This window comes from Aulonocara stuartgranti (assembly GCF_965226115.1).
Source record: "Aulonocara stuartgranti genome assembly, chromosome: 13".
Classification (NCBI taxonomy): domain Eukaryota; kingdom Metazoa; phylum Chordata; class Actinopteri; order Cichliformes; family Cichlidae; genus Aulonocara; species Aulonocara stuartgranti.
This window is the reverse complement of record NC_138949.1, coordinates 13,995,171-14,022,361: the sequence shown is the minus strand read 5'-3', so window position 1 is coordinate 14,022,361 and position 27,191 is coordinate 13,995,171. Positions and strand designations below refer to the sequence as shown.

Sequence of the window (27,191 nt, the reverse complement as noted above, 5' to 3'; positions counted from 1 at the left end):
TAAACCCAACTGGACTTTCATTTAAGATTTAATTATGTTCCAATTGTGTAACAGAAGATTTTGACAGCACTTTCTATTACAGTTATCGTTCTGTGAGGAAGTTCATCTTGTAAGCTTGAAGAAAGGAGTATTGTTTAACCAAGAATTACATGAAAACGTTTTAATCCAAGTGTAGCATCAAATCAGTTACATTTCTGGGATATTGACCTGGTCAGTTAAGTAGCAGAGGGGGTTGTTAATCAGTTTTAGCTGCTTCGGTGTTAATGAAATCAACAACAGGCCCACTAGAGCAGCAACAATAAGACAACCCCCTTAAAAAGAATGGTGGAGGTTGTTTTTTCTGACTGCTTTTTTCAAGAGTTTTGCAGGTGTCATGTGTCACTATTTTCAATTCGATTCCATTTTATTTATATAGCACCAAATCACAAGAGCAGTCACCTCAAGGAGCTACTTGCAGCATGAACCAACACCTGGATCCTACAGAGGTTGCACAGGTAGTCCAGTTCCTCACCTCCAGGATAGCAAATCAATACTTACCATTGCCAGAAGGTCAGCTTCTTTATGAAAGGAGGAACAGGATGAGCACTACAAAATGACCTCTGGCAGTCACAAATGTGAATGTCTCTTGTGATGTAACCTGGACAAATAGTCAGTGATGCACACAGAGTCTTAACATCAGACACCCTCTCCCTGGTAACCCAGCCACGGGTGATTAGGCCCCGCTTCTGTCCAGGTAGCATGCTCCTCCATGTATCAGCCCTCTTCAGCAAAGCCTTCAGGAGGACTTATCTGCAGCTTCCAGGATGTTTTTGATACTATTCTGCAGTCCATACATCCCCACGAGCCCTAGAACTTTAGAGACTGACCTGCAAAGGCCCTACACCCCACCTCCACAGGCTTGCAGCACACCTTCTCAGCACACCTGCCGAAAGTCGGCAACCAGTTCTGCATGTTTTACCTTCTTTCTTTCCTGCATTTCCTCCAACTAATCTTCCCATTGGACAGTCAACTCCAGCAGGATGACTTGCTTCAACTCTTCAGACAGCAGGCCTGTATCAGGCCTACGTGTGGTGACTGTCTGGGAACCTCAGCTGTCTCCCAAGATCACCCAGAAGCTGCCAGTCTCTTGTTATTGCCAGGAGCTTTCCCTGCACCCTTTGTTGGGGCAGTGTGGGCCCAAGAAAGATGTTGAAATACTGGTGTAAACAAGTCTGGCCCTGAAGGGCAGGAAAATTTGCAGTTGCTGTTGCTTCTTGCTGTGGTTTATGACAGCACAGATGGTATCTGCTAACACCCAAAGAAGATGCTTGTGGTGCCAGTGGTAACGCCCCCACCCTCCCAAACTCCTTGGCAGCTGCTGAGAATGTGGTCCAGTGTGACCTTCTGGTGACAGAAAGGTGAGACAGCCAGGCCTCAACTGTACAGGTTGGAGGTGCTCAGAAGAAGATTGTATACCAGCTTCCCCAGAAACTTGAAGCAGAGAGCTTCCATCTTTTAGAGCTCTGCTGAAGTGATTTTACCTGCAGCATTCTCCCACTTGTTCAGGGTCCTTGTTTGTCCAGCATCACAGGTTTCCTCCTATTTAGCACGCAGTTTCTACTGAATGAGTTGGTGGCACTCTTTCTCCTTCCAAGCCCTGCTGGGCAGTTACAACTATGCCAACCAAGCTGTTATCCCGCAGTTTGGCATTGTGACCAATATATTACTATACTATTATTACCTGTTTTTTTCCCTCATAGAGATTTATTAGTTTCCACATTATCACCCCCAGGTTTTGGCCTCTGATTACCCAGTTGCATAAATTCCAGTGTAATATTACTCAGCTAAAACCATTGTTGATACAAAGTAGAACTTGGTCATTACTTGTGCATTACTTTGGTAATTACATGGCAATATCTCACCAATTATATATGATTACTGTCTCATTTGCATCTTATTACCGCACTGTTACTACTTTATTACCAAGCTGTAATAGAAAGTGCCGCCAAGCTTTCCTTTTCACATGACTGTATTTTTTCAACTCAAACCTGATTATCTTCCCATTTTGCAACAGGAGATTTTTATTACTACAATTGTGTTACATTATGATCAATGTCACATTTTTTTCTATTCACTCTTTGTACTCACACCTCAACAAAACATTTCTATAACTGCAAAATACAGACACTTAAAGAATTCTGTACTGATATATGCAAAACTATCATGTTTGAAGATTAAGCCATCAAGTAACAAAAAGTGCAGAAATTCACTAAACTGCAGGGGGAAAAGGACATTATGACTGAAGCGACAGAAGGCTAGCCAAGAGGCACAAAAGCCCATTCAGTCCAGAAGATCAAGGTCAGTCTATAAGGACATCAAGACATCCTCTCCTTTGTACGAACCGCAACCGCACACTGACAGGAAGGAACGGACATCTAATCTGCTAAATCAAATACACAACTGACTCATGTCTCTAAGCATCTCACTGTAAACCTATCTGAGCAGCTGAAATGGTCTCAGCCTGTGTACTACAGAGATGTTAAACTGGATGTGATTACACATCAGTGTTAAATAAATCCTCACTGCAAAGGTGGATTGACTCTAACTGGGGGTAACACACACCAAAAAAAAATGTGACTGCTTGATTTTTATAGAGATTCACATCTAAAGACACATATTTGTCTTTGGCATTGGTGTGTAAACAAACAGACTTATCCGTGTAGGTTCTCTCTTGTTCTGTGCTCATGGCTTTTATAGACTATTACAAGTGCAATAAAAAAAATCCAAAGGGAAGGCATAATCATCAGACTGTGGAATGATATACAACCAGTCCTTCTTGCAAGAGTCAATTATAGCCCGTGTCCTTTGCTTATTATAAGGAATTATATTTAAAGCAAAAGAATCATCATCATCATCATCATAATAATAATAGAAACATCTATCAAAAATCTGAAAAAGCCACGAAGGCAGGGTATTTCTCTAAGCTTAATAATCCCATTATGATCCCAATGAAAAAAAAGCTCTCTGTCAAAGCAGGGAGCATTGACGCAAGCATGTCTTGACGTCAGTAGCTGCAGTGAGTGAGGAATGGGAGGGGGGGGGGAGAGAGAGAGAGAGAGAGCGAGCGAGGGAGATGCGTCTTTGCCTTCAGAAAATACCACGAAATGCCAGCGTCACTGGCACGAATGCAACTGTAGCAACAAACCTATGTTTGATTTCCAAACTACTCGCTTTGACATCAGAGTATGCACATTTTGTAGAAACGATATGCGCGCGGCGCTTGAAATCTAAACCAGATGTAGTAAATGGAATAAGATCCTCTGACCCGGGAGTGCTCATAAATAAATCAACTATGAGAGAATGAAGGGCGAGCGGGAGGGAGAGTATTTGCTCAACTGGTGTCAGGCACACCTCTGTGACTCTCCAAAAAAGCAAAATGAATGTGTAGTAGTCACTGATAATCTGATACTGTCTGTGCAGTTCTATCCAGCTGGATATCTCCTCAAAATCTCCAAGCACGCACAGTCCTTTGTCGCTGTAGCAAAAGAAGGGCGCTGATTTCACTATTCTCTGGCATTCCTAGGCGAGTCGAGCGGAGAGGGAAAAACTACCATCAAGCAATTTGTAAAAGCCAGACCAGTGGCGTCATTGGCTGCTGCTGTATATACTGTGCGTAATACCACGATTCTTCTGCCTCATTTATTCACAGCTCATTCTCAAGTTGCTCTGTGGCTCCCGAACACTGAAGTCAAACCAAACCTATTCGTTCAAGACTGGTCTTCACAACATCATGCGTGTTTGTTCGATTTATGTTAGTCTCGCACACGGATTAGGAGGTTTTGTGCGAGACGTATTACAGACAAAAACATTGTTCTCCACTCGTCGCTGGACTGATGGTATTGTGAAAAAGAAGGTACTGTACTCCCCCTACACTACTTCTGTAAAACACTGTCTCCAATTTTACGCTGGAAAGGAATCCTCCCCTCCTTAACAGATGTTGCCGGAGAGTGTTTTCTACTCGCAACATAGTGTGTAGCGCAGATGTTGCCAGAGGAACGTATGCTTCGGTGTACTTTATCGGGCAGAGCACGTCCAGCTAATCTCCGTTTACATTGGCCTTTACTCTTGAAGATACCCAAGAGTTCCCGTTGTGTCGGCTGTGCGTCATCGATGCCTGATTAGACTTGTAGTCTGACGTCGCCGAGCACCATTCAAGCAAAATACCTCACACAATGTTGAAAGTCTAAAATGATTTTTTAACGCATCCGGGATGACGAAAACCACTTTTTTTTCTTTCTTATATAGAGGTGGATCAACAAGTTGCCTCCAGTGCGTAATTTCCATCTGAGCAGGTCTGAAGCGTAATCCGCGACACACGTGATCGACAAATCACTCCAGCTGCAAATATTTCTCATTTGTCAAGAGAAATAAACCCCGGACGGACGTGGAGACGCATCTTGTGTGATTACGGCGGGAATCAAGAGCTGACGGGCCTCTTGTTTCGCTGAGTCTCCAGATGCTCGACTGGCCGCCACATGGTAACTTTGCGCACACAGCACGCTGCAAAGGGCACATATAGAGAAGGAATCTGAATGAACGGGACTGAGATTTATTCGCATTTCTCTTATCGCCACCCCCAGACTGTTGTATGTGTATTATACCCTGCCGGTTGAAGGTGTCTCACGTTGTCAGCAGATATCAATTCGGCGGTGGATATATCAATCACCCGAACAGTGAGCAGCAAATGTCGAAGAAACGGAAAAGTCCTGATGACCAGGACTTTGAGGACTATCCGCCTGCAGGAACCAGCGACCAAGGTAGGAGTGATGGTCACAAATGAGAGTGTGAAAGTTGAACTGTTGTCAGAGTGCAGCTATGTGAGCTCCTCAGGGATTCGTTGGTGTATTTCTTTACATTCAGATATTCAAACGGATCATTACAAATAGTTTATTGTAGGCAAAAAAGGCATCGAGACCTGCTGATACTCTGAGGACGCACAGCTGCTGTAGCTGCCGTGCTAGCGCTACAGAGGCTGTGCAGTGGGATGGCCATGATGCCATGCACTTAAATCAGTATCTTTATCCCTAAAAACAATGTGTGTGTCCACAGATTACTTTTTATAATCTCTTATCAATCCCCGGTGGGTTTTTGTGAGATATTAGGTTTTGCAGGAGGGACTTTAATTCTTAGGAAAATATAGGAAATGCCAACTTTGGTATCAGAGTCTGTGTGAACTCTGACTGGCTGGTGGCTTGGAAATAACCACTCAAGCAAAGAAAGAGCAGTTGCTTAAGAAAATGGATTATACGCCGGTAAACTATAATGCTGAGCCGATTTATTTCAGATCATGTCTAAATCTTCTATCAGTGTGGTGTAGATGCAGAGTCCTTGTGTGCTAATGGGCCTGGCCATATACCCTGGGAAAACGAGAGTAAGCTGCTGTTAAATATTGTGGATCCAAATGAGATGACGTATTTTGTTTGATACTCAGAGGGGACATTTCCACTGATAAATCCAAAAGAATACAAAAAACAGAGAAGTTTCAGCTCTTTTTTCGTTATCTCCATTATTAGCATCAGTATTATTTTTCCCTTTTTAGTTGTTCTGATTCACCTTGTGGTCTGTTTTAAGTGTCTTTGAGTAATTTTGCACTTCTTTATAGTAATTTAATTTAATAAATTTTCAATATTTTGACTTAACGTCATAATAATGTTCCTGGGCATGTACCCAGAAGGCCTCTACTGTTCAACTTAAGCCATGAACTTTGGAGAATGTTGAGCTAATCGATAATCAGGGCAGGACATTGACCAGATTTTCCCTTTTCCCACATGTAGCATGAGATAGTTCACTTCAAACACATTATCACTACTGGAAATACTCCCTTTGGTTTAGGCGTGGAAGCTGCATAAAAAGGGCATGCACAAGGCAGGAAACACAGTGTGAATTCACCAGACAGTGACCTCTGCTTTATACACATTACCTCTGCTTTCCATCACACTGACATTTTTTTTAGGAAGCTGGTTGGCTGAAGGTGAATTAAGGTCTGATCTAACATTCCTATTCTTACTTATGCCTCCATCAGGTAATACCTAAAAAATTCAGGGCTGCAGTGCATGTGTGAAAACACCATCATTCTCACTTTCTTCAGGTTGCCTGACATTGATCGACCCAAACAAACAACTTTCATTTCAAAGCTGGTTAGCAACTGTGTCTGGTAATTCTGGTAAATGCTCCTTCTCTATAAGTGGTTACTTGTATGGCTGAGATCCACGCTGGTTATAAGCCATATACAATTAATCCATACCTAGCAGATACCTGGCCGACTTAATGGTCTATCAATAATGTTAAAAGCCAACTACTTTTTGACCACGCCTTTGGCTCCTCCCAGCCCCAGAGTCTTAACCCACTTTGTAAACATGTGGTCCGTGACGACTGTCAAACAAAAACCAGTTCTAAGTAAAATCAGTCCCATTGTTATGGTTTGCTTTCCTCAAAGTGTCTATGATATCGTGCGACTGCTGTCAGTCTGACATTACTGCCTGGGAAGTAAACCCAGAGTTTGCATATTAATGATTTACATGGCCAAATAGAGCTGAAATCTATTGTGTCCCCAGTTATTTAAAAACACTGGTTTCCGTTCATCGTTCAGTTCAATATTCAAGCATCCCCCCCTATCAAAAGGTGGCTTTTAAAGTGTCTCAATCCTCAGCGTGGCTGCTATTATGCTGGCAAAAACATAAAAAGAAGTTGTGAGTTCAAGGCCAAGAACACCATCACCTTCAAGCTGATAGTCGTGCCTGCTTGCATGAATAGGGCTGTAGGAATGAAAATATTTTGCACAAGGACTAGATTTGTGTGGTGTTTCCTTTGCATACTACTTGTCAAGTTAAAAATTATTAACCATATAAGCATTAAGCTGTTTTTGTCACATACACAAACATGAATTCCTCTCTGTGGTTTACCTTTTAAATCACATTTATTGTACGCCTGAAACATATTGAGTTTTGCGCCACGTAACGCCTTTGAAATACAACCCTTAAAAGTATCAGTTAAAAAAACAACACATATTTATTTATGTACGGCCATGCTTGTGTTGCATCTCAGTTTTTCAAATGCGCTGAAAGAAAAACCACAACTTGAAATTTCATCAAGACACCTTGGCGCAAAACAGCATACAGTGCACAGTTTTCATGAGTAATATTTCTCAGAAAGTAGTTACAATAAAAAAAAAATTAAAAGCAGTGAAGTCTGTGAATTATTACAAGAGCGATATTGTCTCTTAAAAGTAACAAAAGACTGGGCACAACAATAAAAATGCATTTACATCCACTGCAGTAGGGTATGATGAGTAAACCAATGCTTCTTGGCATCCACATACAAATGTACTGCAGGACTTAGCATAAATGCAAGCAGATCACATCTTCAGATTTCAGGCTTGGCTCTGAATCTCGTTGGTCCCGTGCCCAAATGAGAATTTCCCTTGGCTAATACGGAAGGAGACCCTGGCGCTTCCTTCCCCAACTGTGCCTGGCATCTGTCACTACTTAGGGGGTGGACACACAGTGAACCCCACCCACTCAAGATCTCGCCATTCTGGATGCTTTGAGGCAGGTTTGGTACACTATGATACACAAATGCAGACACACTGTTTAAGCAAATCTAGATTTTAAAACAAATGCACGCAGTACTTCAGCACAAAAAAAGTTTTGGTTTGCTCAAACTAAATGGTTGCCATTACAATAAGCAGACAACAGAACCACATAACTAGCACTGGTCAGTGTGTGCTGCTCCTGTCGGTGCTCCATTCACTGTCGCCTCTGAGTGCTCAAGCTTGTGTTTTCTCATGGAGATCGTTTTTGTTCACTCTCCGAGCCACAGTGGGCCAAGAGAGGAGGTGTAGAAACAGGGGTACTGAAATTCATATCAGGACCACAAAGCATTTTTTTGTCTTGCCTCTTGGTGTACAGCCTAGACCTGTCAACTGCCCTCTGCAGCCCCCCCACCCAACCACCAACAACCACCGTCGCAACTGGTTAAAAGCCTTTATCTGTACAAAACAACAGCTCTTACAGTTACAGGGTGATGCCAGTAAAACCTTTGCTAAAAAGTTAATGAATGTGTTGCTTTGATCCTGTGATTTCTTTTTCCTACCATGCTTTGATTAAGTCAAAATAAGAAAAAAAAAGGCAAATGAGGAAACAGAAAAAAAAAAAGAAAGAAAGAAAGGATATGAGATAATCTATATCCTTTCTTTCCACTGGATATCTAATTTCATACACCATTACTGGGAGCAGTGGAATATAAACACAACATTTTCATATTAAGATGTAAAGTGTCAAACAGTTGTCCATTTGAAAATCTAGCACACACAAAATAGTCTCGGTCTTTTTCATTCATGTATCTTACCAACAAACGGAGACTGACTCAGTATTCAATCATTTTTTTTATTTTGTTTTCCTTGAATCCTAATGGTAACGTCACACTAGGGAAAACAGTGGCTGGAGACTATGGCACAACCAAAATTAGTGCAACAGTGTGTAATGAACTTGGAATCTGGTTACTTCCCAGATAGGAACCAGGTTTGCAACCACTTGCAGTCAGTCTGCTATCAGTTTTCAATCAAATGGGGTCAAGTTGGCAATTACATGTATTCTGTTTTAATAATTCGGGGATTAAGTGTGACAAATCTGTAGAAATCTGTTGCTTAAACACATTCACAGACATTTCCTTTTAATTACTAGCATTCAGAGTCCAGTGAAAACAGAAAAGCAACGAGACTTGCTCGTACTCCGTAAAATTAAACACCATATAAATTAGATGCCAGTTATTTGCAAACCTTCTCCAATATGTCTGAGAGTGAATACTATCTGTTCAAATGTGTGTGTGATTGTTTGGAGAGAGGCTGTCTCCCATAAAGTGACCTGTGCAATCACCTCGCAATCACAGGTTTGTTGCACATTTTGGCCAAATTTTTTTTTTTCTAATATCAGTCAATTTGTTATAAATAAGAACATTATATACACTAGTAAAGGTCCACATGTTTGGCCTGTTCATGCTGATGGGCATTAAATTAATATGACATGATTCTTTTATAAAATGCTATATGCATGGGACATTTTAGCCCATTGCTAGATGGTTTCCAGGTAAAATGATGAAGTTATGATTTATTATGTATGATTCAGCTTTTGTTGATATAAATGAGATGTTATATCCATGAAATAAAAACCATTTAAATTTTTCATTAGCTGTTACAAATTTTAGCCACATTTTAGCCCATTGCTAGGTGGTTGGCAGGTAAACCGATGGCATAAAGTACCATGAATGATTATGGTTTTATGATTTTAAATAAAATAAAATAAAATAAAAATGAAACAATGTTTTTATAAGGTATTACAAGAGTCATTTTAGCTTGTTGCCAGGTCGTTGCTAGGCAATGTGACAACGTCTGATATAGATAAGAACCTTCAGGTACATAAGATGTACCCTTGAGCCAAGTTTGGATGACCGTCAAAGAAACAAACAAATACATAGATATTTGTGTGCTATAGTGAGATGATGAACACAAGATGTTTCTCCCAAGTTTAAGCAACCCACATCACGAACTTCATTCCAATCATTTTTTCTTTAAGCAGACTTTTTTCATGGAAGTTTACATGTTAGATGAGAGGATAATATTTTAAATGTGTCATTGGCAATTAAAGAAAGTGCTTGCCATATATAATCTATGATGTAGCAATGATGTTGCTGCCACTTCAATAACAATATGTCATGAAGAACAAAATGGCCTCCAGTCACAGCAGTAAAAAGACCCTGATCTTATGAAACAAGTGCAGACGAGGCCACTTAGAATCTCAGTCTTTTTCTCCCTTTCTTTTGTTAATTTAGCATGCTAAGTGAGTAGCTTGATAGATTTGTTTGTTTGAGGTTTGTGGATTAGATGTAAGGATGGTTGTGTGTCTCTACCTTGGCTTTGTGCTAGCGATGCTGTTTGTGCTGTAAGACAGGAAGTGCAGCCGAGGTTCCTATTTGTGTTCTTCTCTTAAGATAAAGTTGTGCAGCAGCTCACAGGTTCACTCTGATGACTCCGCTGCAGACAGTTTGGAACAAGAACAGCTAGTGTAAGAACACCTCCTGGTGGTGTAAATGTGTATTGCAGCTCGCAACGGCAAACATTTACACAAGAAAATAATCCTAACTGTCTTAAGTGCTTTACATTGCAACTTTGTAATGAAAGTCGTTTGGGTTTTTTGTTTTTGGGTTGTTGTTTTTTTGCAGTTATGTGCTTTGCTCTCTCTTTAATTTAATAATTGTTGCTTGCTTTTATCGGTGTCCTCTGATAAGCGAACACTAGGTGGGGCTAATGTATAAAGATAAGATGCATGGAGATGAATGACACAAATCCACCACGGAGAAGACAAAACAAATTCTGGTTTTAAAAAAATGTTGTTGTATGGTTATTTTTGTTTCTGCTGCTGTTTGCAAACTTGGCAATGAATACCAAAAAAATCCTGAAAATAGCAGATTTCTTTTGAAAGGAATTTTCCGAATCACAGTTTATGTGGACTGGCAGAAGGGGAAAAAATTAGTCTTATTGAGTGAAATCACTGCTGTAACATTACACCCAGGTTAAAAGTCAAAGCAAATAATTTCAAACAAAGAAGAATTGAAAATAATATTTGAAACTCCTGACGTCTTGCAAGTACTAGTAAAATAATATTTAGTGAATAAGTGACAAGCGTAGTGTGTGTGTGTGTGTGTGTGTGTGTGTGTGTGCGTGTGTGTGTGTGTGTATAAGCATGTTTAGTTCATGAATGAATGTGTTATCAGTAAACAGGCAGACTTGATGTCTGGCTGCTTGGCCGTCTTGGCCTGTTCTGATGTCTGCTGTGCAGCGAGATCTCCAGCCCCCTACGTCAGCACCCATATTTCTCACCTATGATTCATAGTGACTTTGTTTGGGTTGTGATGAGGAACGCAGGCAGCCAGCTACTGCTCATTCACCCCCACCCACCTACCCAGTCACTACTTCTACTAATTCTTCCATTTCTTTTATTTTTTAATGTGTTTTCTTTGCTTTTTGTTGTTGTTCTTGTTGTCTGAGACATCGAATTAATTTATATCAAGTAAACAAAACCAGCCACACTTCACCGACTCTGTTTCATTAAAATCATAGTATTTTTACATCATATTTTGTAAATGCTTCTTGTTAGGTTTAACATAATTTCTCCTTGGTGTGTCTGCGTGTAATGCTTACACAAAGAGCAGACGGCGCCTCACTGTACACACACCTTATACTGTCGCAAGAACACACACTGACAGGCTGTAAGTAATGATCTGTGTGTGTGTGTGTGTGTGTGTGTGTGTGTGTGTGTGTGTGTGTGTGTGTGTGTGTGTGTGTGTGTTTTAAAAGGGCCTCCTTTTGGTCAGGTCATTGTTACGATGTCAGGATGTTAGTGTATGTGTGTTCAAGTAGAGTGGTAGCATTGTATAACACTAAGGGATAGAGTTTGCCTTTTGTAATGCCAGTAGTAACTTATATGTGTTTGTGTTTGTGTGTGAGTGTGAGGTACAGAGCAGAGTGGTGCTATGATGGCGGGCTGATGAGGTCATGGCTAATGTCTCCTGCTTGCGTCATTGCCTATAGGATGTGGCTTTTTGCCAGCAGAGCTGCAGCTGCTGTTCTGGTTGCTGTAACAGTGCAAGGGGGGAAAATGGATTATGTTTTCTCCCTCATATTGAACATTTATGATTAAAAAGACAATTGTGTGCCAGTTTATTAAGCTGAAACAATAAATTGAATATTTTTAACTAACTGGGCAATAATCGCAGGTGTGTGTTTTCCATAGCTTGCATAGGATCCCATCTGTCCGCCTGTGCACATCCGAAGACCCACATTTGACCTGTTTTGCCCGCAGTATTGCAAGATTGCACAGTGAAGCATTTTGCATGGAAAATGAGCGCTGTTTGTTTTTATTTTTCCCCCTTCCTCCCTCCTCCTCCACAGACTCCTGACCACATGCTCATCATCGTAGTTATCCTCCAGAATTATGGTTGTGATAATCTAGGTCAGAAGTGGCGCAACAACAGAAACACTGCCCGCTAATCTAAATAAGCAGGATTTGCATGAGTGAGATATGCATGAATGAATGAGTGTGTGTCTGTGGCACTGTCACAGATGAGGGTGCTGATAGGGTGGAAGGAAAGGTGTGTGTCCATTTTTGAAAAACAGTTTGTAAAACACTTCTATATGGTATTTAATGGCATCATAATAGCATATTTTGCCTCACTGCTGTCTCAGCAATTCATCCTTTTTAATTCTGGAGCAGCTATCAAGCTGTATACTGCATATATAAATATGAGCTGAGTGCTGAACAGCCTTGAACAGCAAAGACAAACGCATTATGAGAAAATATAAAATCTTCTTCTGTCAGCATTTCTATTTCATCTATTGCCTGAATCCAAAGGAAAATCTTTTACTGTGAGCTACACTTTGTAGTGAAAAAAAATACACCCCTGCTGGGTAGCTACTCTGAATGTCATTGAACGGTGCAGGATATGTGTGTGTGATACACATAAATTTCATTTTATAGCGCGGATGCGTGCACATGTGTGTGTCGAACACTGAAGCAGGCATAATTTGTGCCAGCTCTGTGACGTAGAGGACATGAGGCCCAGGCGAGTGCTGTGAGTGGCAGTAACAGCATCTCCTGCTTGAGCCTGCCCCGTCTCTGACTTCATTGGCTCCAGCTCTGACGCAAATACCCCCCTCAGCCCCCACCCCTCCTTCAACCCACCACCCCTGCACACTTCTTTCATCACGTTTTTTTCACCCATTTAATTTTTTTTTCTTTTTTTGATTTATGTGCCTTCTGCAGTTCTCTCCACTGCAGCGCTCGACATCACATATCTGCTCCACCTGCCCAATTCCGAGCGCCTCGAACGTGCAATCTGTTTTTCCCTGACGAACTGGTGCAAGCCTTATCAATATTTATTTTTTGGGCAAATTGTCTTATATTAACCTTTTTTTTCTTTTTTCTTTTTCTTTTTTTTACAAATTTAATTATGCAGTGCGAGGCCTGGATCACAGTGTGCTACTGAGAGCATAGGAGGTGTTATACGGTCACATTAAATTTGTCAGCATGAGGCACGGCAGCAGAAACAAGCTTCCACTGTTAGAGTCTGCTATAAGACTGTTGAAATGTCCAGTGGAACATGTTCATTATGTATTCACATCATTGCATTTTATCCATCAAGTACTCTTTAAATAAACAAAAGACTGGAGAAAGATTCAACATACTCGCTGCATTTTTGCAAGTCTTTTGTTCATTTGACAAAAAAAAAAATGTCTGAATTACGGTTCCTTCTGCAAATGAACACATAAAGTTAAAACAAATAATAATTTTAGCAAATTAAATCAAGAGTCAAAAGTTCTAAAATTGTAAAGGGAGAAGAGATGGTGGAAAAAGTGGCACACTGCACTCATCTCTTTAATGTGTCAATTATTAAGACATCGCAAGTTTGGTCTTAAGAATTTCTTTACTGAAGTAAAAAGAAATGAGCAGAGCAGTAATGCTGCGTGGCCAGTTACAGCAAATTTGTACATTTCAGAGGTCTGCCCCACATCGTCTGTGACGTTCTGAATTTAGGCAGAGGAATTCTGGCACTGCTCTGAATTTAGAAATACTTCATTTTGCAGTCTGAGTACACTCTGCTGCTCGGACTGCTGCCTTACAAACCAGCATCTCTAATGTCTCAATGCTTTTTTTTAACTGTCTACACTGGTTGTATCGATGCACGAGAATACTCATCAGCTTCCAGGGGAGCCTAACCTCTGGCCTACATGTAGATAAGGAAATCATATAAACTAAAACAATGCTCTTTTTTTCTTTTCTTGGTATTTTGTTTGTGTCTTCCAGCACTGACTATTGATTCTCTTGGATGTGATAAGAATGTACTCTCTGGTTTCCACATGGCAAAATGTGGGGGAAAAAACTCTGCACAGTTTAGCTAAAATTGTATAAAAAGAGAAAACATGGCAAATGGTTAAATATTTGCCTCAGTTGTCTCTTCTAAATATTTTTCACAGTGTTCCGATTTTTGCTTTGACCTGCTTGCTAAAAAGGATTCACAGAACTTTGTGTGTAATTGCAAACTACTGCTGACATTTTAGGTGCACTCATGTTATGTTAACCTCTGTGGTGGTTTAGATTTGACTGCATTCCCAGTCTGTATAAACCCTCGTTGATTGTCTAACTGCTTATCTTTTCTACTGCATTCCCGGATCTTGGCATTTATTTCAGTGATTGCAATGTTATGCTAATAACAACATTGTAATGTTAATAACAATAACTAAAGCTACAAAGTTGCAGGGATGCCAGGAGTGACAGTCAGATCACATGGTGTGTTGATCCAATGATCTGATTTATAAACATAAATCTTTTAGGCTGGGTATGCGGGCTTGTGATCAGCTGCTTTGGTCTATAAATTTGATTTAGTAAAACTGGGTTCAAGAAAAAAGAAAGAAAAAATGATTTTACTACTGATGTATTGCAACTGTTGTTGTCTGCAAGAGCTGGAGTGATTGGGTATTGACCAGATAACTGTTAAATTTGAGAAGTCACAATATGCAAATGAGTGTCTGCATACAAAAAATTGATTTTATCCATTGAATGAGTTGAAGAAAAAGCAGATGACTAAGAAAATCGGACAAGAGAATTCCTCACAAAGGAGATTGGTTACGACAATTCAGACAGGAAAGTTCACCGTGCTGCAGGTGACACTTAGATGTCAGCGTATTTGGAAGAAAGGGCCTCACTGAAGCACTATGGCACGCCCACACTGAAATGGAGTTTTCAGTTAATCAATTCAGTTGCATAGTTTTATTATTCTTTAAATTTAAAACACCTTTGGCATGTAGAGAGTAACCAAAATAGAATGCAACTGAATGCTTTAAAGGAAAGAACGGGACTGTATTTAATCAGCACCACACAAAATGAAGACTGGAGCATCGTCCTTCTTAGCTTCCTGTGGACATATATTTAAAAACAGTGATTCCATAAAGGCATCTTTCACCACTTCTTCCTCTTTGCTGCTGACAAGACAGTACTTTTCCTCTTTGGGAGGGACTTGCAAGGAGCTTAAGAGCCAAGTTTTATAAGTGGACACTTGTGAACACAACATGTAATTACTGCTGTCCTTTCTACACATTCTTCCACTAATACAACGACGCTGACAGAGAAATCTGCCTGCCTTTAATGGTTCCAGTGCAATTTCCTGTCAATATGATCTCCACATGGGCAGGATCCTTCCAACACACAGATGAGATATCACATGCAGGCAGCCTGTACTTGCTGTATTCACTTTCTGCTCTAATCTTTAAAGAGTCCTTACTAATTCTAAATGCCCAAGTCCGATCCATGTGGCAGTTTTCACAGAACTCATACGTGCTTGCAACTAGATGGGCAAATTATGACAGTGTTGGTATGGGAACCCGCTGCTTAGTATGTTTTCCAGGATTTGAATGTATTCAGCAGCACTGATGTTTGTCCATCAGTGTTTTTTTTTTTGTTTTTTTTAAATCAGATAAAAAGGTTAAACTTTTGTCAGACAGTAGTTAGTGGGTCACCACCACAGGTAGCCCAGCATGCTTGATGTGGCAAATTTTTTTTTAATTACACAAAATGCAACCACAATGGGATTTATGTCCCCCGGGGAACTGATGATCTTGTACTTGTTACACAAATGTGTAAACCACTGCACTGTGAAGCCACTCACCTGTGACCGGCCAGTAGATCAGCACAGTGCAAAAGTCTGTTCCTTCCCTACACATCACCACCCTTGTGGATGTGGATAGATATATATACTATTTTCACTAGTTTCACACTTGATATACATGTAGTCAGGCTAAGTGAGGAATAATTAACCAACATGTAATGCTTTGAAAAGCGTTCCCACTACTATACCCATTCCTCTTTGTACTCTCTATTGTGGATCGTGGTTGCCATTTTTCTTGGGGAAAAGAAAAAGTGACAATGGGCTGATTTCTGACAAGCTACAAGCTAAACAATGTGCATCTAAACAATAACAAACACTTTTCATTTTTTATTATTTAGTGGACGCTATTGTAGGAGATAAAGGCCTTTATTGTTAATCTAAATTTATAGTGCTGTAACCATACTGGTAATTTTATATACTGAATGTGGTCTAGTGGTGTTTTTCTACTGCTGTTATTTTACCATAAAGTTGAACAAGAATTTGTTAAGGTTTTTAGTGTATTGTAGCGTATTTTCTTCATATGCACAGAATCCTTTTACTTTCTTTAAAGGCAAAAACATAACTAAGATCACAAGCAACACAAACTTGTATTTGCACACACGCTGACATTAACTACGCCTATGAGAGTCTCAGAAAAACTGAAGGAGAGGTTAGAATAAGAGGGAACAATGAGATTAATGGCCTCGATGTCCTAATGATGCCTTAGGAAAAGAAAAAAACAGAACCGAGTTTCAGAACATTGAGCGATAAACAAAGATGTCATCTTTTCTCTTGGGACAGTGAGGATGTCTGAGCGAGCAACAAACCTTTCCTCTGGGTACGTGTAATATACTGCTATCTGACAGCAGTTATTCATAAATGGCAATGATTAAGACGACAGAGGGCGGGTAATGATGTGCTGTGATTTGTATTTTCATTAACCTAAATTATGCACATCTCACACTTGTCCTAATGGATCACCGTGCCATGATGTCCACTGACGTCACATTTGAGATGAGCCGCATTGCAGTCGCATGCAAATTTGTGCATGCCAGGCTTTGTGTAAACGTGGAGCTTTTATTTCTGTTATTGCATTTTCCAGCAAATAAGAGCAAACAGAGGCAGTTATATGCTCTTTGGTTGTTGAACTAGTTGCAAGCCAAGCTGTGAAGATGTGCATAACTCCCTCAGCCCCCCCAGGGACCCTGTATTTTCATGGGCCTGGCTCTGACGTCAATGCTCCGGCTGTCCTGTGGATTGTCAGAACAGACTATTCAGTCGGGGGGAGGGGACTGGAAGTCTCTGTGGTGTGTGCCTGCCGCATGTGATGATGATGATGATGATGATGATGGTGTGTGTGTGTGTGTGTGTGTGTGTGTGTGTGTGTGTGTGTGTGTGTGTGTGTGTGTGTGTGTTTGCTCATGTTTGCATGCGATCTGTAAATGTTTCACTTAAATCTCGTGTGTGTGTGTGTGTGTGTGTGTGTGTGTGTGTGTGTGTGTGTGTGTGTGTGTGTGTGCGTGCAGTGGGGAAAAGCTTGTACAGGGCCTTGAATTAGAAATGTGCTTTAAGTGGATGAGGTCTGTAATGTGGGTGTAGGGGTGTAAGGTTGTGTGTGAACGAGAACACACACGCACACACGTCTGAAGATGTGCAGCTCTTATGCTGGGAGACAGGCCGAAGTCATCAAGAGGATGTTTGCTAAAAACAGCCGAGAGGGGAGAACAGTTGAGCATGGCTGTGGGCCACTCACTCACCCTTCAGTCAGCTGTTGATTCCCCCCCACCCCAGGATGACAATAGTAAAGCCAGTCTTATCTTATGCGTGTGACACACAAGTCTCATATTAGGACAGATCAGATTTCAACCTCTTTCATCATCACCTTTCAGATTTCCTCTTTTTTTGTTTTTTTGTTTTTTTTTTTGTTTTACACACATGTTATCCATTCACACGAGCTTTTGGGATTTGGTGGTTGCAGGACAGGAGATGTTGACAGTGAGAAAAATGTGCACTCACTGTTCAGAATGATAGACATCAGGAAAGAGAGAAAGCTCACTGACATTTTGTGTGTTCATCTGTGTTCTTCACCACAACAAAAAAACAAACAAGAAAAAAAAACTTGATCAGTCTCTCCTACCTCCTTAATTTTCTTTCTTTCTTTCTCTTTTTTTTTTTACATGCTCCAGACTAACACTATGTTGTAACTCAACTACATCGCTTCAATTTCAGGTACATTAGTTCTTGTTTCCACCAATTTCAACTGACTTTACATGACTATCTATTGAATGGAAATAAATAGACACCAACTATTTGGCAGGTGCAAAAATAGTGACTAAATGCTGACTAATATTTCAGAAATTACAATTTTGCATAGATAATATCTTGTTAATATGACAGTATATGACTACACCGGTAGAAGAAAGAAAATAATTTAAACATGCAATGTTATACTTATAATCACTAAATTGCAGTTTATATAAAATAAAATTCAAAAACAAATTAAATGTTTTAGTTAAAGGTATAAAATCATAATGTGTACTTTATGCTTCTTTTAATATTCCTCTAATAAATAATAAGGTCAATAGTACATTTTTAATTGTAATACCTATATAGTATTACTTAAGCACTAATACAGGATTTTTAAACATGGTGTTGCTAAGAGTAAAGGATATTAATAAATGAATTCCTCCATTACACAGACGTTATCAGGAATTATGTATTAAAATGTGTTAACACCAACGTAGAATCTGTACAGGTACACGCGATGCTACAATATTACTGTAGTTGTAGATTAATGGGTGTACTTTTCTAGTTTTTACTTAACCACGACAAATCTGAGGTGGCACAACCAACCATGTGTCCCTAATGAAATACAGATTACCTTAAATACTTAAAGCAGTAAAAAGAAACATCTGATAGCTCAAGATTTTTTCCCCCCAGATCTTTCTGTGTCTTTTGGGTCTTTCTCAAACTTTGAGAATTCTAACAGTTTTTAATCATATGCAAAAAAAATACATCTTTCTTTAAGACAACTCACCTTTGAGCTCCTGCCTTTAGCTATTTTTAAAGGCTGTGGTTTAGGTGTATTTCATCCTGAGAGAACTAATCTTAATCCAGGTAAAATATCCGTTTGCTTCGACAGGTCAAGCTGGTCGGTTACTTCCTGTTATGCAATAGTTCATCACATGTGAAAACGGTTTCTCCGCCACTTTGGAGAGCTGCGGATCAGAAGGGTTCACTGCTGGGTCACAGACGGACCTGCTGCATCCTTTGTGATTTACTGCGAGTAAATCTGTAACCATCACACAAAAGCTCATAAACCCTCCAGTCATGAACTTCACAGCGAACATTTTCAAGTATCTGTTTAATACCTACATTTCTATGTAAGCTTCTTTAAGGCCATAGAGGATGTGCAGAGTTAGCCCTAAAGGAGCTTAAAAAGCTCTTTTAGCTTCCTCTGGTTTGATTTTGTTCATTTGTTTGTTTGCTTGTAACATCCGACACATTTTTGAACATTTCCAGAAAACTTTGATAATAAAAACTCTAAATACAAAAGATTATGCATGGAAACGTGTTCTGTGTGGTCTTCCCTGAGTGAAACAGTATTTTAAATATATTCATGTATTATTAAATAAGAATTTAGCAATGTGTTGAATGTTAATTGTTTCCCTTCATTTTTGTGGATTTTCTAAAATTCCTTAAATAATAATGTTGGATTTGGATTTTTTTAAATGAAAAAAATATTTTTTTTCTGCAAAAAGAATTAAAGGCACCGTCAGTTTTCTCATTTTTTCCACATTTGAGGATTTTTGTCATCAGAAGGAGTGTATCGGAATGAACTCATTATGTTATACGTGACCTCTGAATGGACCAGCTGCTTGAGAGTGTAGGAATGCTTGTGATTGATAGAGCAGGTGCTGACGTAACCTGCCACAGCTTGCAAGCTCTCTTTCTCTTTCTCTCTCTCACTTGATATGATCAGTATGTGACGCTGTGGCCATGAGGGAGTCTGGCACACTTTATGCTGGATCATGTTGCCGAGTCAAAGCTGTTTAGGTGCTCCGAGTGCTGATAGCACAAGCACACATATGCAAAGGTTATAGAGATAGGAGGCTCACTTCATTTGGGAATTGCTCTGGTAACTTCACCGCAACTATTCACACAGGGAGAAAGACAGATTAGCTATTTAAGCATTATTAATAAACATATAAGCTGTTAAGTGTTGGAATGTTCTGTGCATTTAATATGAATCAGTATATTTGTGGATAGTGTAGTTTATTGATTTAGATTACAGGACCGTTTTGCTTTAACGCAATCCTAAAATTGAGGTTTTGAAGCCATATTTGCTACAAGGATATTGCTAGAGGACATATAAAGAAGGCAAGAAGTGCAAATTAAAACGAACAATTGGTGTCCTTAAAGATATCAGAGAAAATAATACATGAAATTCTCTGACTCGATTTTAACACTTGATTTTGATTTAAATGTTCTACTGTTGTAAGTTTGCCAGCATGAACTGAGACAATTATAACCTTTAACACTGAAAGGCAAAAATATTTTTCACAGTTCTTATGATGTGTTTGTGTATTAAACTTCCATTGCTCTTTTTTTCCCTCTCTCTCTCTCTCTCTCGTCATCAGATGAGATGAAAAACGTTCATCTGGTTAAACTGAATTTGAGGTTAATTTGATTACTTTTAATCCTGTTATTTGGTTTTGGTCATTATAGTTAGAAGATTATATCTCTACTAAAAGGCTGTAGTGAGCAGGTCTAAATATTTCTGTGTGACTGCAGATGTGCGATCTTTGCAGATATTTGCAGTTGGGCCTTTCCGAAAGGAATGTACTACATTGATTTATTTTACTGTTCCAGTTGAAGGCAATATTTACAATTATAATTTATGTAAATGTACAACAGAGATAGACTGGAGAAATAAATCGGTTGAATACAAGCCTTTATTAAATGCAAGACTGTGCGGATATTTGAAGTCAGGAGCCAAAGTATGAACAGTGATCCACACAAAAACTGAAAGAACCTTGTGTAAAACCTTAAAGTGAGATACGGCATGAATTAGACCTTGGAGCGATCAATGTTTAGACTGCACTTCTCTCTCATTCAGGCAAAAAACGATTTGATTTGTGTGCAACTTTTCATTAAGTTGAATAAAAGTCTTGACTGATGCACCAGGAGGAAAGAATGTCCTGAAATGATTTTTTTAGTTTTTAAAATAAACACACTGTCTGCTTTTTACTCATTCAGGCTGATCTGAACTAAGGCGATTTCTGGACAAAGCCATTCATAAATTTGGTTTGGTAACACCCAAAGTAATTTCCTTGTTTTCTCCTTCTACTTCCTTGTTTTTAACACTCATGGCTAATTAGTTCACAGTCCTAAAGACTAAGGGCTGGAAGGGATTCATTGCCTTGCTAAAGGGCACGTTGGCAAGACACTTCAGACTGCGTAAATCCGAGTGCTTTAAAAACCATGCTACATCTTTTCATTCACAGTATTCTAAAGTAAACCCTCTGTTGCTTTGTCCTGCCTGCTGTAATTTCGAGGTTGTCACTGTCTCCTCCTTGACCACTGAATAGTGGATCAGGAAACAGCAGCGTGTCCCTGGAGAGCGCGGGGCATATGGTTCGGCCCCTTTTACGCAGCCAAATTCAGGAAAAAGAACAGCAGTGCCTCCCAAATGTGTCAAATGGGTACAAAAATACCGGAAACAGCTTTATTGACCCTTCAAAATACTACTTTGTAGAGATTTCCTGGATGAATAGTCTTCGGAAGTATTGATGCTCGCTTATTCTTCGTGAATATGCCGCAGACTTGTATTAAAATCTTGAACATTATACATAAAGATATTTTTTCTCCCTAGGCAAATCCTGTAGTCGTCGCTTGCCGTTTTATTTTGAAAATCAAACAGGAAAACTGTGTATGAATTGACAGCATCGCGCCACCATCTCTCCCCGTGTGTGTGTGTGTGTGTGTGTGTGTGTGTGTGTGTGTGTGTGTGTGTGTGTGTGCCTACTCCCATTTCTCTGTGTCTATGCGTCGACGTCTCTGCTCCCTTCAGTCTGCTGCTGCAGCACATCCACAGCGGAGCCACCACGCTGAGGAGGCGGATCGACTGTAGCTACACCTTGGCCAGCGGTGCTGGGTCATAGCGCCGGTGGAGGAGCGTGGAGGGGGTGGCACCACACTGCTCTCCTTGCCCTTCCTAAATCGCGCACAATCTCAAGCATTGAAGGCATCATCACATCAAGGCGTCCTGGAATAGTTTCGGGGTTTGGGGAATTTTTTTTTTTTTTTCGCTCAGACGCACCAAGTTGCAGCTGCAGAGGCGCACTTTTCCCCGTGGCTCCTCTCTCCTTTTGGGCTCACAATCCGACATGGAAGATGGTCCGACTTCCACAAGCTGTTTCAGAAGGTTAACGGACTGTTTCCTGGGTGCAAGTAGGTATTTTTCCTAATGAAATTTCCAGTGCGTAAAGTAATTTTTACGCAAAAGTAAAACCGCTTTGACCTGACCAAACTGTGCAGTAGACGGCCAAAAAAAGAAAGAAAACACGGGCTAGTTTTGGCATCTATTATTTGTTCTGGTGCTGCAGGCGTAGGCTGTGTGATTTGCCCATTTGTCTTCCTAACTTTATGAATGGCAGATGAATTAGATGGGTGGGGACTCCGCTGGAGGGTCAAGCAGAACCGAACTTGGAAAATATCACTTCTGTCTCTGCAGGGACTTTAAATAAAGATTAAGCTGGTCTGTAGAGGGGACAGTCAGCAGTTGTCCGGTAAGACATGGCATCGAAAAAAGCGAAGTCTACAGCATGAGATGAAGCGAAAAAAGAAAGTGCGAGTAGGGCACTAAAATGTGGTTTCGGAATAAATATTTTGCAAATTAATTATAAAAATATAAAAACGATTGCTGTTTAAGTTATCGCACGCATGTAGTTAGCATTTATGTAGTCATCGATGGTTTTATACCAGTGCTGTGGTAAATCATTTTCCCATTCTAACATTTATTATCGTTTTCTTTTCACTTGTTTTGAATTTGTTTTAAGTGCGGTGTGATGGTAAACACCAGAGTCAGGTATGCTCACAATTTCATATTACTGTCACTGAAAAAGATGGCAGGATTAGCAAAACAAGGTGTAAGATCAGTGAATGGATTCGTTTAGTTTTGTTTGCTTTTCTGTCACTACAGTTTTCATCCCCTATATTTGTTTCCTTAGCATGTCCATGCGTCTCAGGGCTGAGTTTACATCCTTTGTGCATGCTGTTTTTCAGTCTCTCTCTGCTTATCTTTTAAATTCTACAGTGGGAACTTCTTGTCATTTGTTTCTCTGCTGATTGGGGTTTACACTGTTTGTGTGACCCATGGATAACTTCAGTTTATGCGCCTTCAGGGACCTTCAGTGAAGACCTGTAATAAGAAGTTCGCAGTTTGAAGCCAGGTTGATGCTTGAAGTGTAGACACAGCAGTGAGCATCTGTGGAATGCATTGAGGTACAGTATGTAGGTATCTTGCCCTCATACTCGAGAATTTCAGATTTAACAAAGCTTCTGCCCTTTTTGGATTTACAAAACAACAGCATATGAGGGTGGCTGCGGGTGTCAGAGTATCTTAAAGTAATATCTGCTATAGAGCTTGACTGCTCTAATGTGTACTGTATATTATAATTTAATAAACAAGTCATTCTCATAGAAAACAAAACATGAGAAAAAGTTATCAGCCAACCAGTTCTGTGTCCGGCTTAGACGCCCATGTGGGTATATAACTCATTTCTTCAAATACCGTCGATTAATCTGGGTTTAATCCGGGATTAACTTGATGTTCCGTTTATGTTCTCCCTGCATGTTTTCCTTTCCACTGATGCAGACACATATAATTTCCCAGCTTGTGTTTCTACCACTGTTTACATGAAGCGCTTTCTACAAATGTTAAGCATGTGATAGATCATTTTAAATGGCTCCTGCACATTGTATGTTTTTCTGCGTGGAAGAAAAAGTGTTCTTTTGTTCTCTAGAAGCCAATGGTATGTTTGTCCACCTATCATTTGTCATTACTGATATGGTACCTGTTGCTGGACCATCCAGCAAAACCAGTCCGTCCTGAAGGGATAGACTCAGTTTGTCAAGACAACACGTTGGCTTGTTCACTGCCCTTTGACTCCTATAGTTGTTTGTAAGCTGACTTGGAGGAAATCTGCTATAGTGTGCGCAGATGTGTGTTTCTTTGGCTGCAGATAGCTGTGGTCAGTGCATCAAGGTCAAACTGGGCTAGCACTAATATGATCTCTCAGGCATTTTTTTAAACCCAATTGGCTGTTGACAAATTGCTTAACTTAGTGAAGAAGGACATATTGTCAGGCAGGAAGTGTTCACACCAGACATTTCCTATTCCACCACATGCCTACTCTTTCACGGTGAGGACTTCTCCCAGCAAAGTTGCTAAATCTATAAATGCATGTAGTGCTTGGTATGACTGGAATATGAACATAGCATTTAAATTTGAATGACTAAATAATTCCAGACTTGGATCGAGCACATGCCAAATAGTTTCTCTTTGTGATTTGTCTCCACTGTTGATTTAAACTCTCTGGAAATTCAAGCCAAAGAAAATTAGCTTGTTATGGCGTTTGAACCCTTTTTTTATAACGCGATTTGTGCAGGACTGGATCGGTGCCAGGGCACAGTGCACCGCTTGAGCAGTGAAACAGATGACATTCTCCTCAAGGCGTCCATTGACCCCTTGTCATCTTGTCATGGGTTGGTATCTGAGAGGATGGGAAAAGGCCACATGCGTGTAGATTTCTTTACAGCTTGTCTTTGTGTCAAGGCTCATAAAAGAGCACAGCGCTGGAGAAGATGCAAGAATCTGTGGTTCTCATTACCGGGTCCCCACTGGCCCCTCTGTAGAACGGCTGCAGAGTTCAGCATCGACCAGATGTGGAGTGGGGAACATGACCCTTGATTACTGATGTGGCTCTCTGAGGGGGAGTTTTGGGGATTGGGGAGGGCATTGCTAAATCAAACCACTACTTCAGGCAAGATGGTGGGACTAAGAAAGCAACTCCAGCTCATTATGAAACTGTGACGCTGCCTCTTGTTCACATTTAGTTATTATTTAAAAAAAAGTGAATACACCAGAAAGGTTTTAGTTTCAAACTTGAATGTGAAGGCTGCTCAGCTGCGTTTCTGTAACAGTGGTTTGAGGGCTTGCCTGTTATCACTCTGCTAGGCTGTAGATCAAGGGCCCCACGCCTTATCTGCATCTTAATTTGCCATTTATCGCCCCTTTTTTGTCTAATGATCTGGACCATGGTAATGGAAAAAGTGCAAATCACATTTCCATGGAAATCTCCCTCTCTGTCTCTCAGTCGCTTGCATGCTTGTGCAGCCGTTGGGGGCGTGTCTGTGGAGTTGATGGAGCAGCAGTTAAAGTCCACCGTGAAACAGCATTTTCTTTATGTGACACCTTTTCTCTGAATGGTGTATTGATTTAACTTCACTAGTCACCTCACCCTTGGCTGCGGTGAAATTTGCGTGCGTCCACCTGCATAAGTACACACACACACACACATACCCAGATTCGGCAGCTCAGGCTCAATGAATAAATGAGGTGAACAGTGGGAGATGAGTCAAAGTGTTTTCATTCTCAGTGTTCGCTCTTTTTACTTGCTCACTGAATGTCAGTGTTAGATGCTGTGCTCCAGCCCTCCCATAGATAAGATAAGAACCACATGCTCTTCGTACCTCCTGGCAAGGGAGTCCCAGGCGGACCTGCTGACGCACGCACCCAGCAGCCCCCACCCCCCATCCCCTCTTTCCTGCCTCAGCCTCATGTCAGGAAAGTGAAAAGTACTACCTTGGCAGCTTGCCCTTGACTCTCTGCCAGAAGGAGTGCACTTGAAGAGAAGTGGTCTTTTCCCTTTTTCTCTCATGTGCGTTTTTCATCTATGTGTTGGGAAGGAGGAGCATCTTGCTCACTAAACATCAGCATTGGCTCCGCTGCTCAACATCATCTGACCGGGAGTGCTGAAGGCACACAGTTCAGGCTCTGTCACACCCAGAGCTTGCTGCTTAATCGTGGGGAAATGAAGATGAGTGATAAGACAGAGTGCAGCTGAATGTTGTTTTTAACAGCTCTGCAAATGATCCTCTGTTCTTTATATGTCAGTTTCTTTATTAAGTTTTTAAAAAAAGCAGCGTCTCACAAGATTTGTTTTTAAATCAATCATTCCTATATTTTGCACTTTTCAAAATATATATCCTCATATTTGCATAAAATACAAATAAACCTCAATTCAGTTTTGTTTATATAGTGCCACTTTATATTGAAGGTAAAGATCCTACAATAATAGAAATAAAACCCCAACAACCAGATGACCCCGTGTGAGCAAAACACTTGGTGATAGCGAAAAGGAAAAACTCCCTTTTAACAGGAAGAAACCCCCTACAAACACACACTTTTTCCTGATAAAAGGACAGTCAACCATGGGTAATAACCAGTTGAGGGTGAGGAAAGGGAGACAGGATGTAAGGCACACTGTGGAAGAGAGCCAGTAATAATAACAGTAATAACAGAGAGTGAAAAGAGGTGATAATATTAATCCAGAAGAAACAATTTCACCCAAAAGTAACCACCTTCCTTTGTATAAAATACAGATCAACCCAAATAATAATCAAGAAGAAATAAAAGTAAACATGAGTGATGTCTTAACTGAAAAGCTTTGTTAGATAGATAGATTGACTCATCCTTACCCTCACACCTCAAATTAGCTCTCCTGTTTATGGAAACTTTTTGGAAAAGAAATGAATGAAATGTCAAAAAAAAATTAAGATAACCTGTTAATGGTCATTTCATTTTATCATTATAATGATTTTATTTGACAGATTAAAAGTTTCGAACCCAAACGCATATTTTAACACATTTTAACCCACAGTAAAAATCATGTACATCGTAGCAAATATTTTTATAGATTCTGAAAAATTGTCATTTTCAGATCCAGTTTAATACAATTGAGCAACTCTGATCATTAATGTATTTTTTTAAAGGTACCATATAATGATATTGTGCTATGAGCATTTTATAAACATCAAGGTGTACTGCCGGCATTCCTTCAGTCACCGATAACAAGCTCGCTTCTCAGCTTTACAAGCAGTAAGAATTCTTCTTAATATGAAGAAAATAATTAACAACTACACGTGCTGTCTGAGCTTCACTAACTTGGTGAAAGCCAAGAGACTTTGCCGAAAGAACAAAACATTTAAAAAAATCATTTTATAGACTTTTCAGAGAACAGTCATTGGTTAGTTTCCTGCTGCCTCTTATAGTTGGAGTTAGGGCTGGGCCATATCATACCCTTCACGGTAATACCGGTATAATTTTGGGCAACGATAGAAAAATGAAATATCGCGATAGGATATGGGTAAAACGCGCATGCGCAGTGCCTTTG

At 40.2% G+C, this 27,191-nt stretch overlaps 1 protein-coding gene across 3 annotated transcripts in view; it reads left to right on the top strand.

Moving 5' to 3' along the window:
* Nucleotides 1–4,034: 4,034 nt before the first annotated feature.
* pde10a (phosphodiesterase 10A) overlaps nt 4,035–27,191 on the top strand; it is a 66,085-nt gene continuing 42,928 nt past the window's right edge. Inside the window, exons 1-2 of one of the 3 annotated variants that reach the window (XM_082556617.1) lie at nt 4,035–4,517; nt 4,620–4,796. In XM_082556617.1, coding sequence (XP_082412743.1) covers nt 4,496–4,517; nt 4,620–4,796 — 199 coding nt within the window. In that variant the 5' untranslated portion in view covers nt 4,035–4,495. Of the gene's footprint in view, nt 4,518–4,619; nt 4,797–21,900; nt 22,186–27,191 lie in introns of those variants that run through there. The other 2 variants (XM_082556618.1, XM_082556619.1) reach the window with 2 other exon arrangements.